The 12,501-nt window shown below is 34.7% G+C and overlaps 1 protein-coding gene across 3 annotated transcripts in view; it reads left to right on the plus strand.

The window, feature by feature from the left end:
• Positions 1-2,302: 2,302 nt before the first annotated feature.
• The window catches only part of LOC117399581 (cyclin-dependent kinase 14-like), a 238,798-nt gene continuing 228,599 nt past the window's right edge, over positions 2,303-12,501 (plus strand). For all 3 annotated transcript variants that reach the window (XR_009328479.1, XM_033998865.3, XM_059022492.1), the window contains exons 1-2: positions 2,303-2,785; positions 6,551-6,582. Coding sequence is in view for 2 of the 3 variants with exons in the window: in XM_033998865.3 (XP_033854756.1) it covers positions 2,692-2,785; positions 6,551-6,582 (126 nt within the window). In the remaining variant the exon portion in view is untranslated. The remainder of the gene's footprint in view (positions 2,786-6,550; positions 6,583-12,501) is intronic.

Below are 12,501 nucleotides of genomic sequence, written 5' to 3' on the forward strand. Positions count from 1 at the left end.
GAGTAGAAGCGAAGGAGGAGAGGAGGGAGCAGTAGAGGTCTAGGGCAGCAGGGAGTTTGGTTCTCTTTCATTTCTTTTCAGCACAACGCAGTTTGGTTCTTGCCGAGCAGAGCACAGAGGGGAGCCAGGGTTAGGGAGAGCGGTGGAGGCGAGGACAGAGGGGGAGAGAGAGCGGAGGTTACGGTGGGAGGTGACAGTGGGGTAGGTGGAGTAGGGAGAGAAGGGAGAGACAGAGAAAAAGAGATGAAATAGTGATCAGAGAGGTCCAGAGGGATGACATGGAGGGGCAGCATGCAGATCTGCCTTTCCAAGACAAGGAACCTATTAGAAGACTGAGAGAAGACTTAATGTTGCTTGATATCCTCTAGGCGCAATCCTATTTCAAGAGACCATTGCATAGGTTTGGCTCTACAAACAAGTATGTACCTACTTACAATACAAATATAGAACTGCAATTGTCATTAAAATAGTATAATCATTATTTAGCATAATTATTGAGAGCCCAAAAAATATGAACCAGCGTGCCAAAGAACTCACTTTTAATGAAACAGCCCATAAGCTGTTTCATTAAAACATTTGGCAAGTGCATATGACAGCTACAGTCTTGACAGGACCTTTTGTAAATGAAACTTTGAATTTAAATAAATGACTTGACAATTGAAACATGAAATGGTGTTTAGAGTTGAGTGGTGTGTATTTAAGTTGCTTTAAACCATATCCTTGCAGTCATGACTGGCTGCCAATTGCACTTGCCAAATGTTTTAATGAAACAGCTTATGGGCTATATTCAAGGGTTTGTTGGCCTGCATATATGCCCCTACCCCCTGAGGGCACTGGTTGCCCACCCACCCCTGCACTGGTGAGTGGAATGATAACCAAGGGGCTGAATTGAGCGGATTCCTGTTGAAGATAACTATGACTGGTAGATTACTGTATCTCCTGAGAGCCTGAGGAGAAAACTCCTTTGAAAAATATGTCTGTGCTCAGGTAAGCCTCATGTGGTAGCTATTAGGGACAAGGGCATGCAATGTTCTCCTTCCTTTCTTTGAAACATGAAGGGTACTTGAAGGGATGAAGTGACCTGACACAAGATCACGGTAAGGCTTTCCAACTTTTCTGAAAGGATTAGGATTTGTTTGATATATTGAATAAAGAATAGGCTTGCTGGGAGCTGGTGTATACAGGCAACTCGTTAAAAACAGTAGCAAATTACTTACAATATACAATAGTATCATTTGTATACGAAATTTATAAAGCCATCTATAGTCAATTTTACAAATAATGTGCCAAATGACTGCTATTTATCTTTATGTTGGATTTCTGTTGTAAACTGGTATCCAGCAAGCTTATAATTAGAAGAGGAAGCAACACGATTTAAAACATGGAAGGTAAAAAGACCTGGTACAGGAAGAAAGGCTAAACGTTTTAAATTGTTAATCCTTGCATTATATTGTTAATCCTTATATTATATTGGTGGACATCACTTCAATCATTCTAGTCATGCAACAACCTCGTGTTCATATGTGATAATATGGGCACAACTAAAAAAAGATATATATACAATGGCTGGAAGCAATGCCTTTCCTACATCAATATGTTTAACAAGATTCCACGGAGTTATATTTTAGGTGGGGAATCTGAGGATATCGTTTTTGCATCATTGCAGTGCCACCTGAGTGAAAGAAGCTGCCAAGTCACTTTATTTAGCTTGAATATGTAACAAAGTTTCAGCAAATAAGATACAGCACTTATTTTGCATGTTTTTGCACCTTAAACTACAATAAAGAGCCCCAGTCTAAACTGTGCCATGTTCATTGGCAAAACAAAATTAAAATGAGTGACTTGATGAGAATGTCCAAAATCTCTTTAAAATTAAATACACACTATACTATACATTTCAATAACTAAAATTGTAAATGGAGGCAATATTTAATTATCTTGAATTATCTTCACATGTTTAAAAGAGAATTGACTGCCGTTCAAATACAAGGCCAACGAACAAAGAAAAAACAAATAATATAAATGCAGTTTCAGAACCTACCATGCTAAAGACCCCCTTTTTTCGTTTTAGCCGCTTTGGGAGACTTTTACATCGCTTACAGCATCTAGCATAAGTATAAATGATGACGGAGCTTGCACTGCGGTCGTTACTTTTGAATGACGGTTTCAGTACCCTATTGTAATCTCTATTTACTCTAGGTACCCAGTCAGTGAGCTACATGGGCGGGATATTCAGATGAAGCGTGTTTTTTTTTTTTTCCTTCAAAGAGAATCCCAAAAAAGACAACCAGACTCAGAGAAAATCAGTGAAAGCAGGCAATGTGAGCTGCTGATGTGCAGAAGACTAGGCAATATTTTTGTAACTGCCCTTGTTGTTAAGTTTTGTGTAGCCAACCCGTTATTCTCTTTGGTAATTTTGTTTATTTTGAAAAACTGAAAAATGAATCTTGCAAATGGAGAAACATGAAAAAGTAGAAAGTAAAAACACATCTTTGAAACGGGGGCTGCTTGCAGAATACATTTCCTGTGTTTGACAGCAAAGACGGAGTAGAAGAAGCACCCGTTTAAACTCAATGCTCTTTTGTTCCACGTTATTGTATTTGATTGATACGGGATCTATACAGTTTGAAATTCTCATTAAAAAAAAAAACAAGAACAAAACAAACAAACAAATAAAAAAACGTAATTGAGATGTGTGACTTAATGCCAGCCACGCAACCCACCGAAAAAATGGGCAAAATGAAAAAGTTGCGAAGAACTTTGTCAGAGAGTTTCAGCCGGATTGGTAAGTAACATAGGATCTTTGATTTAGATGAAGACAAATATGAAATACTTTGGATATGTGTATATCGTGGATTTTTTTGTATGTGTTGATGTCGAAAGATTCACTGAACAAAAGTGAAGGGGTAGGGGCAGCACAGCCACAGACTGCGTGTGAAAAATGATGGGGAAACGACATAACCCCATTGTGATTATCAGGAGCCTATTAATTAATGCAATAGACCCTTTATGTTGAAAAATGTAATGTAAATTAGCTAAAAGTAATGACGCTCAGTGCCAGAGTTACATTTTTGGGGTAGGGGTGGACAGTTATGTTAAAAGTCGCTATTGTAATTTACAGAATTTAAAAACAGATGAATATTTCCCTCGTCAGGAATAGAAATACATCTGGCAAAATGTTACACTATCGACTTTATGACTGTTATGTAAGTAACACGGAGACAGCCTTGTTTAACCCCAGGCCATACATGGCAATTGACTTATAAAACATGTTTAATTGCGATGGGTCTTTCGTTAGACAGTACTGTACGTGTACCAAATATATACTATGTGCCAAGGTTACGACTTGGCGTGATTCTAAGCAGTGGCATTGCTCAGCAGTGGTTAGGGCTCCAGGTGGGGGACACTGCTGCTGTACCCTTGAACAAGGTACTTTACCTAGATTGCTCCAGTAAAAACCCAACTGTATGGGTAATTGTATGTAAAAATAATGTGTAAAAAATAATGTAATTGTATGTAAAAATAATGTGATGGCTTGTAACAATTGTAAGTCGCCATGGATAAGGGCGTCTGTTAAGAAATAAATAATACATAGCCATACTCTTAGGTAAAACTACTGTAAAATAAGAAAAAAATAGATATTTGTAAATGTCATAATGCATAATTATATAAATTATGCTTTAAACGATGTAAAAGCTGCAGATCTGTTTTAATAACTAGTAAATATGGTGTGGCATCTACATCAAAGAGTTAGAATGTTGCTTTATTTTAGAAACTATTGAATATATATATATATATATATATATATATATATATATATATATATATATATATATATATATATATATATATATCCTTTGATTTGCCAATTGAAATTAAATGTGTATCTGGGTCTCTTATAATGACTTTTAAGAAGCATCAGATAACACAAATTGTGTTGAAGATAATTGCAATCATCTTACACTGTCCTAGAGCTGCTAAAATTGCGAAACATCTCAAATATTTATCAGTTTCTTTGTGTTACTGGCTAACAGTGCCTTAATTAAAACATAACCTTTAGTTAAACAGTCAAGCATTGTATGACTGAATAACAGATTAAAGTAATTGTCTGCATTTTATTTAATTTGATGTCATTTGAAATTCTGCACATTTAAATGCAGTGCATCTTCTCACAGTCAGTTTGATGGGACAGTGGTACTTGAATGATAATTTGCTTAGCATGCTATGTTATTTTTAGAAATGGAGGTTAAAACAAAGAAAAGTGTGCTAAGCTTTTTATTAGGGATCCCCTCTTAGATGACACACGCTTTTGGTCACACATAACAGTAAGTGCCTGGTGGTAATAAATGAATGTTGATTAAAAGTTAAAAATAATGAAGCATGAATTGTGTTGTGAATAGCCTGAGGTAGGCCTACATTTTGCAAAAAATAAAGTAAGTGATTAATGCAATGAAAAGGAAGTGCTTTTTTGACCCCAAGAAAAGTGCCATTGAGACCCAGCTGTCAAATATTGACTGTGGTAAAGTGCATTATTTTTTAACCCCATGCTCTGCTCAGTCTGCAGGAATGACAAGTGAGCCTTGCTTAGTAGAAAAAACAAAACTATAGACTTTTGAATCACTGATCTATGGCCGAAGGTAACTTCTTTTGTTTTATGTGAACACAAGCTTTCAATGAAACAGAGTACAGGAAAGAGAAAGATTAGAAAGTGGTCTCCTGCTACCCTCGGTGACCCCAGATGTTGAGTTTGTATGGATTCAATAGGAATTCAACAGGAAGTCCTGTGTTTGTTCATACATAGTTACATCTGAATTACTGACACTAATTATAAAGTGCTGTCACATTAAAAAAAAAAACCAAAGCCATGATAAGAAAAGACAAAGAAACTGCAGCCCTTGGATATTCCTGTTCAACTGCACTATTTGAGAGACCCCATGTATTTTCCTGTCAGAATTAGTGCTATTTCCCTCACACACAAATGACTAATAACTCTGTTCCCTGCTGGGATGAGTATAGATTTGCGGCACGTGCCCTTTGGGTAGCAATTTTCTTCTCTCTGAAGTGTTTTCTTTTGTGTTAAATGGGGAAAGAAGAAACATCTGACCTTGGAGGAAACACAGATCATTGGCAATTGTTTTTAATTGCAGGACTGGCATGCATGATTTGTAAAAGTTTAAACATTTAATGCGTATTATTATCACACAAGTCTGTTTGATGGGCAGTGATCTGAGTGATACAGTTTGGACAAGCACTGACTGTATACAAGACCAGGAGTAAAACAAAGAAGGGAACTCTAAGCTATTAGGTACTGGAAACATCGACAATATGTGTACATTGTGTTGGGGACAAGGAGAGACCTACAGATTTTGGAGCCTTTGTACCTGATTTTCAAAACTGTATTTAAATGTATTGTCTATTAATAATTGTTTACCTTTTTGTGGGTTGTCAATTTCCATTATTGTTTGTTGTCATTATAAATAAAGAGTAGAATAATATATTATTTTGCTGACAACTAATGACATTTAGATCTGTGCAGTTCTATTGAGGCCATAACCTTGGACTTGAACCATTTTCAGCCAATCAGAGGATTTAGTTTATCTGGGTTGTTTTATAATGTGTTTTTTCCCCTTAGAACTCGGACCTGTTTAAAAATATATCAACCTAGATCACGTCCACTTTTGTTGGATAATCTTCAGGGTCCCTGGAACAACTATGGGATTTAAATTAGATAACTTTGAGTAAACTGTTACAAGATGTTACCATGTGGTTAGTTATGAAATTCTGTTAATTCAATTCTGTTAATGATAATCCTGCCATATAAGTGATGATACTGGATGAGGCAAGTTGTATCTTTTTGTTTTTGTTTAGGAAGGTAAGAAAATAAAGTTGTATGGTATTTATAATAGATTTTCAACTCTAATTCAGTATAAATTAAAAAACACATTAGCACCAATGTAGGGAACAAATAGCTAGGTTGGATATATGGGGGTTCTGGGTTACAAAACTATATTGGCTTGTGGTTGTGAATTGCTTGAGCAATGCTTGTAGTCCTATTTAAATTTAAAGATTCATTTGTTACCAGGAGAAATCACAACTTATATTGATTAATGTCATCTTTTTTCTTAGGTACACATTCAGTACAGTCATTTGTACTGGTCTAAAGGGGCTGCTCAAGCCTTACAGTAATGCATATTGTTCAAACATTGTAAATGCATGGGCTTATACATGGGTGAACTCACGTTCTGATTTGGTTTCATATAAAAACCAGTGCAGCTGTGTTCCCGGTATAAGCACCATTGCTGAAGATAAGTGCAAATACTATACAAAAGCATGTAAGCTGTGATGGGTGAAAAAAACAAAAAAAAAACCATATTAAAGCCGTGTACAGGCCTATGTGGATTTCTAATAGATTTGTTTGACATTTTTCTCTTTTTAAAAAATAATCCTGCATATCTGACATAAGTGCCCCCAGCATTACATATTATTTATTATTTATTATTTTAATAGAAAATAAAATGCTAATAATACTGATTTTCTTTCTTCTTTTAAGCTTTCAAGAAAGATGACAATGACTTTGATGAGGTAAGTGACTTTATTTTGCATTTTAAATCAGGAATAGCAGTATTAAAATATAAGCTGACTTACTATAGATGCAGCCATATTTACATTCGTTTGGCTCATGTTTTCACTGCCAAGTGTAATTATTCTGAGTAAACAAGAGAGTGCTGCTTGATTATTTGAATCCTGCTGCCCTTTAGACAGTAAAGTTTACGGGTGCCTTCTATCAGTGTGATTTTAAAAAGACATGGTTGTTAGATCAGTAGGTATTTAACTTAAGTAATGAAACCAAGATGTGCTGTGTTTGAACAAGTTTCATGTGGGTCGGGGGACTACATCGCTATAATTGCATTTTTACCAGTATAACTGCACAGTTGAGGATTATTTACATGATTTGGGTCAGATGTACTGTTGTACTGTCTCTGTGTAAAAAAAAAATGAATGGCTGCCTGTGCTCCGATTGACTGAAATGACATGGAGAGACCTCCCTATCACACCCATGGTAACCAATGGGTTATATACTGCAAATACCATATTATAGCATTTTTTTTATGGTAGTACATCACAGTATAGTATATAAAGAGCACACACCATGAACATTCATAGGGCACTGTAGTTATTCCACCAAAGTGGATATCTGAGTAACCTGCAGTACATGATGGTAACGGCTTTCCTCTTGAGTGGACTAACCACAGCACTATATGAATGTTCAGGGAGTATTTATACAACAAGTATAATGTGTATATATATATATATATGTGTGTGTGTGTGTGTGTGTGTATATATATATATATATATATGTGTGTGTGTGTGTGTGTATATATATATATATATATATGTGTGTGTGTGTGTGTGTATATATATATATATATATATGTGTGTGTGTGTGTGTGTATATATATATATATATATATATATATATATATATATATATATATATATATATAAAGTATGTTTAAACCTGTATTTAGCTGAATTCATAGATTTAGATCAAACTCGGCAACACAGTGTAATTTGAGACAGGACGATTTGCAGCATTTAGCAGCATTGCATATATATATACGTTATTGTATAAAAAGTTAAATGTGTGTATATATCTGCTAAGAAAATTTTATAAATTGTTCAACAGAAACCAAGAGTGAATGCACATCCCTGTGTTTTCTGTGTAGTTAAAAACTTACTGTAATGATGTGTGCTTTATGGATAAACAACTTATTACATGTTTTTTTTTTATGTATATATATATATATATATATATATATATATATATATATATATATATATATATATATATATATATGTATATATATAAACTTGGTTTGATAAGCAATAACATGTTACAACCAGATGTTTAATTGTTCTTGAGGAATACACAATCATTTCCTAACCATTACAAACTCTAAATATTTTGGGACAGACGTCCAAAATGCTTATAGATACTTTAATTAGCCACAACTAATATGAGAGATTAATATCAGCTGCTATTAAGTTTCACTTAGGGTTTAAGTCATTTGCAGATTTTGACAGACTTTGACCTATAATTAGACAGTATGTTTTCTTAACAGTATCTTGGGTGGCTGTACAGTTCATGGAACTCTATTAACTAAATTGCTGGAGAGTCTTTTTGGTTTCCATTTATATGTTTTATAAACCAGGAGTGATGCAGTTTTTTTATTCATTCAGTACAAAACTGCTGCAGCCTCAGAGAAGCATTCGGCTGTGCCTTGCTGTCTCCACCAAGCAGCACTGTTTCAGACAGCACATTACTCATTCAAAGCTATCTTATATCTATGCATATACATGTAGGGTCAGGTTTTATCTGTCTGATGACAAAACATGGCATGGTATATCATTTCTGTACACAAAATACCTTAGAATGCATTTAATAATTGTGTGGTAGCAGAGATAACTCCACATTTGTTGTGACACTTGATTACATGATTACAGTGCCTTTGACAGTTATGGCGGTGGTGGACATACAGTATCTGGTTTAAAAATATGGCACAGATATATGTGTGTCTTCAAGGCAGCTTTCTGACTGTGTAAGAATTTAACCTAAGCTGGTTTTTCTTACAATTCTTTTACTGTTACAGTAAAATGGAATGCATGCTAAAGTTAAAGTACAAATATTTGACCACAGGAATGTTAGTTTTTCATAGACCATGCTTTTTTATATTAAATTCCACAGGTTTAGGGTGTGGCTGAAGCATTTGGCAGCATGCTATTATTATAAAGAAATAAGCGGAGATGTACTTTCTGATTCACCTTTTCTGGTTTTAGCTAGTTATGAGGAGGCCAATATAAGAAACAATATCAATAACAGAAACATTTAGGATAATGCACTGTGCTGCATTAAAATAATGTAATACATTTAGTATATGCAGGCACAGGCATCAGAAACATTTGTAACTGGAGAGACCTCAGGTGATCTTTGTGTGAGCAAGAAGGCAGGAATGGGAGGAGTGTGTGTAAAAGTTCCTTGAAGCAATATGATAACTCATCAAAAACAAACGGGGGCAATTGCCCCTCTCTTGTGCATAATTCAGTTATCTGACAGCTGGCAGGCATTATCCATTTACTTAGATTGGCATAATGTTGCCAAATAAGTTCCAGTTCGGCTTAATTAGTTATTGACATTAAGACATAGTGTTATTGATTTTGTCATTAAGATACTTAAAATTTCATATATCTTCCTCAGTGACCACAAATGTTCTCTATCCAAAACTAATTCAAGTCCTTATTTTCTCACCAGAGTATAAGCAACTTAATGAAACCACGTTACCCTATAAAAGCTGTGAGGAAAAGAGCTATTTAAAACCTTGAGTTAACCCCTTTGCAGCCGCCATTGAATATGTTCGATTCCCCTAATGGTCATCAGTTCTACGTTATGCCTTTCTTCCTTAGCTGTGTAACTATGGCAATCCATCATCAAACTGCTCCAGACTTCGCATTGAGACAGCCAAGGCTTCTGGGAACCAGACAGACTAGTCTGTTTACTTACATAGATTGATTGACAGGTTGAAGATGCTGTCTTTAATCTGTGTTTCCAGCACCACCAGCTGTCAATCACACACACACACACACACACACACAGACATTGAAAACATCTATATTTTAAGTACATTTTTTTGGGATATTCTAAATTTTAGAAATATGTTTATTTGTGCATGTAGACATCCCATTTAAGCTCTGTATTAGTATTAGCCACTGTATATATTATATTCCTCTTACATTTTCCATTTCATGTATTCTGTGAAAATAATAGTAACTGTATTTGTTTTATACCGTATTTGTTTCATTATATGTTAGTGTGATAGTGAAACAGACAACATTTATTATACAGGTATGTACATGTAAAATGCAGATAGAATGTAATGTAAGAAGGAGGAGGAGATGCCATGAATGATTTATATTTATTATTTGTACTTCTAAATATGTATTATGGACAGACATATAATTTAATATCAAATGTAGAAAGTAGGAGGTTATTATATATGCATATTTTTATACATCAAGATCTGTATTATAATAACTGTCAGTAAGTTGGCTCAATAGACAGTAGGTGGTGATGCCTTTTTATATATAAGTTCATTTTTATATTTATTTATTTATTTATTTATTTATTTATTTATTTATTTATTTCTGTATGTATTTATTTGTTTTTTTTAGATCTGTATTATAATCACTGGTATGGCATTTGCACACTGACGAGGAAGTGCTATAGGAGTGATTGAATTCAGATTCCTGGGCAGGTGTATAGACCCAGCTGTGGTCCTGAGGAATCTGGAGACAGAGTTGATTTCTTCCATTGTTACACATAAGACCAGGATGAGTGCATAAAAAACACAAACTGGGTAAAATACTGGCAGAACCTTGACATTGTTATACAGACAAGACAATGTTTGTATTGTTATGAAAATTACAGTTGATTACTATTTCACCATATAACATAACTATAGATTCATATAATTATTGTTAAATAAAAAAATAAAAAATAAACTTTACCCCGTGGTACATCAGGTAGCATACTTTTTTTTTTATAGAATGTTCTATTTAAGTTGTAGTGCCTGTCGATGATGGCTCTGTAGTTGACCGCAACAGGAGTTATGCGTCCTGAGCCAAAGGGCACTGTCGCTATTAGAAAACAATTTTTACCATTTTTTTTCTTTAAATAAACACCTTAAAACCTAGATTTACCTTGAACTTGTACTGATTCATCGGGTACCTTTCCGCTGAGTAAAACAGCCCTGAACATTTTTTAGATAAAGAACAAGGATGGCATACATATAAAAAAAACAAAAGAGTTTTTATTTAGCAAATTGATTTGTATTTTTTATTAACTTTTTTAAACCCCTGTTTATAATCAGGACATTGCCTGGAGAATGAATGGAGCAATTACTGAACAGTCTGTGGAGTCTAAACTACCAATACAATCTCTGATTAAATACCACTCTAATATGCCTCTACTAGAAGATGATTGGCTGACTGTACTGAATCATTTTCTAATGTTGAAGAAAGAACACCAAAAGGTTAAAAAAGTTTTTCATTTCTTTCATGGCTGTAAGGATGACAAGTCAGTAGTAAACTTGTACATCATCATCGCAGTGTATGGTCCTGATTCACTCCACGACATCCATTAGTCTTCCTCACACTCATATAGCAGATCTCTGGAGTCACCTGGTTGTTTCACCTCCACCTGACTGTAGTGTATCACTAATCTTCCAGGATCCATACCAGGATTTATTCTTATGATATCACATTACTCTCCCCAAAGGTGTTTTATGATGTGATTCTTCTTCATCCTGAATTTCCATCTCAATTAGTTATTGTTCAGCAAAAATCCTTTCCTTTAGCCTTTTGCTGGGTTAAAATAGCACTGTATATATCAGTACATTTCATTATGTTACCAAGGTTTTTGTGGTGATGGTCTGTGGTGCTGGGGGATGGTGGGTTGTTATTGCCCATTTTACCCCACTTACAATTAGCTTTCTAAATATCTTGGTGTCCCTTGATAAATATTAGTATATACAAATTGCCAAGGAAAACTGAATAGGAACTTCATGTCCACTACCTCAAATGTTATCCATTTACTACAATGCTGAACGGCTGAGTGAGATGTCTGTTCTTCATTTTATCCCCCTACAATGTGTTTCAGCAAAGTATTGATTGGCTGGTTTTAAGAGGGAACATTTGTCTAGCCAGGGGTACCAAGATATTTTGTGAACAAAAAGTCTTATTTGTTAAATGCATTAAAGCATTGTCTGTAGGGTTTGCAGTCTAGATATATATTAGACTGAGTGGATGCTATTGTCGTATATAGCCGGCTCTTTTGTACAGAGGTATCGGTGCTATGCTTTAGTGCGAGAGGTCCCGGGTTCACGCCCGCCCTCCACCTGTGTGTGAATTGCCTCGCCCTGTGTGATGCGCCTGCCTGCATTGACCTATATAACTACAATATATATGGAGTTCCCGTTTATGGCACTGATCCCTGAATAGCAGCATTAATATAACAATGTATTGGAATCTGTGGATTTGATAGATTCTGTAACACATGTAAGCTGTGTTTTTATTATTATTATTATTATTATTATTATTATTATTATTATTATTATTATTATTATTATTATTATCATCAAAAAAAACAACCCACAATAAAAAAATAAATAAAATAAAATAAAACTGTTGTACCATTTCTGGATTCATATTATTATTATTTTATAAAAAATATGATAGTAGTCATTAGACAGATCATGGGCATTGCTCTCCGTTTCATTTTTTTGTGCTGGCTTGCTGGCATATTATAGAACACTTTCTTTGACAAATCCATAAATGTTTTATATCAATCTGTAATCAATCTGTAGGTATGAGCACTGAGGGGTAGATGTACTAAGATGAGCCAGTCGCAGTGCAAACATACCGCAGTTTGCATTTATGTTACGACAT

This window comes from Acipenser ruthenus, chromosome 4 (genome assembly GCF_902713425.1).
Source record: "Acipenser ruthenus chromosome 4, fAciRut3.2 maternal haplotype, whole genome shotgun sequence".
Lineage (NCBI taxonomy): Eukaryota > Metazoa > Chordata > Actinopteri > Acipenseriformes > Acipenseridae > Acipenser > Acipenser ruthenus.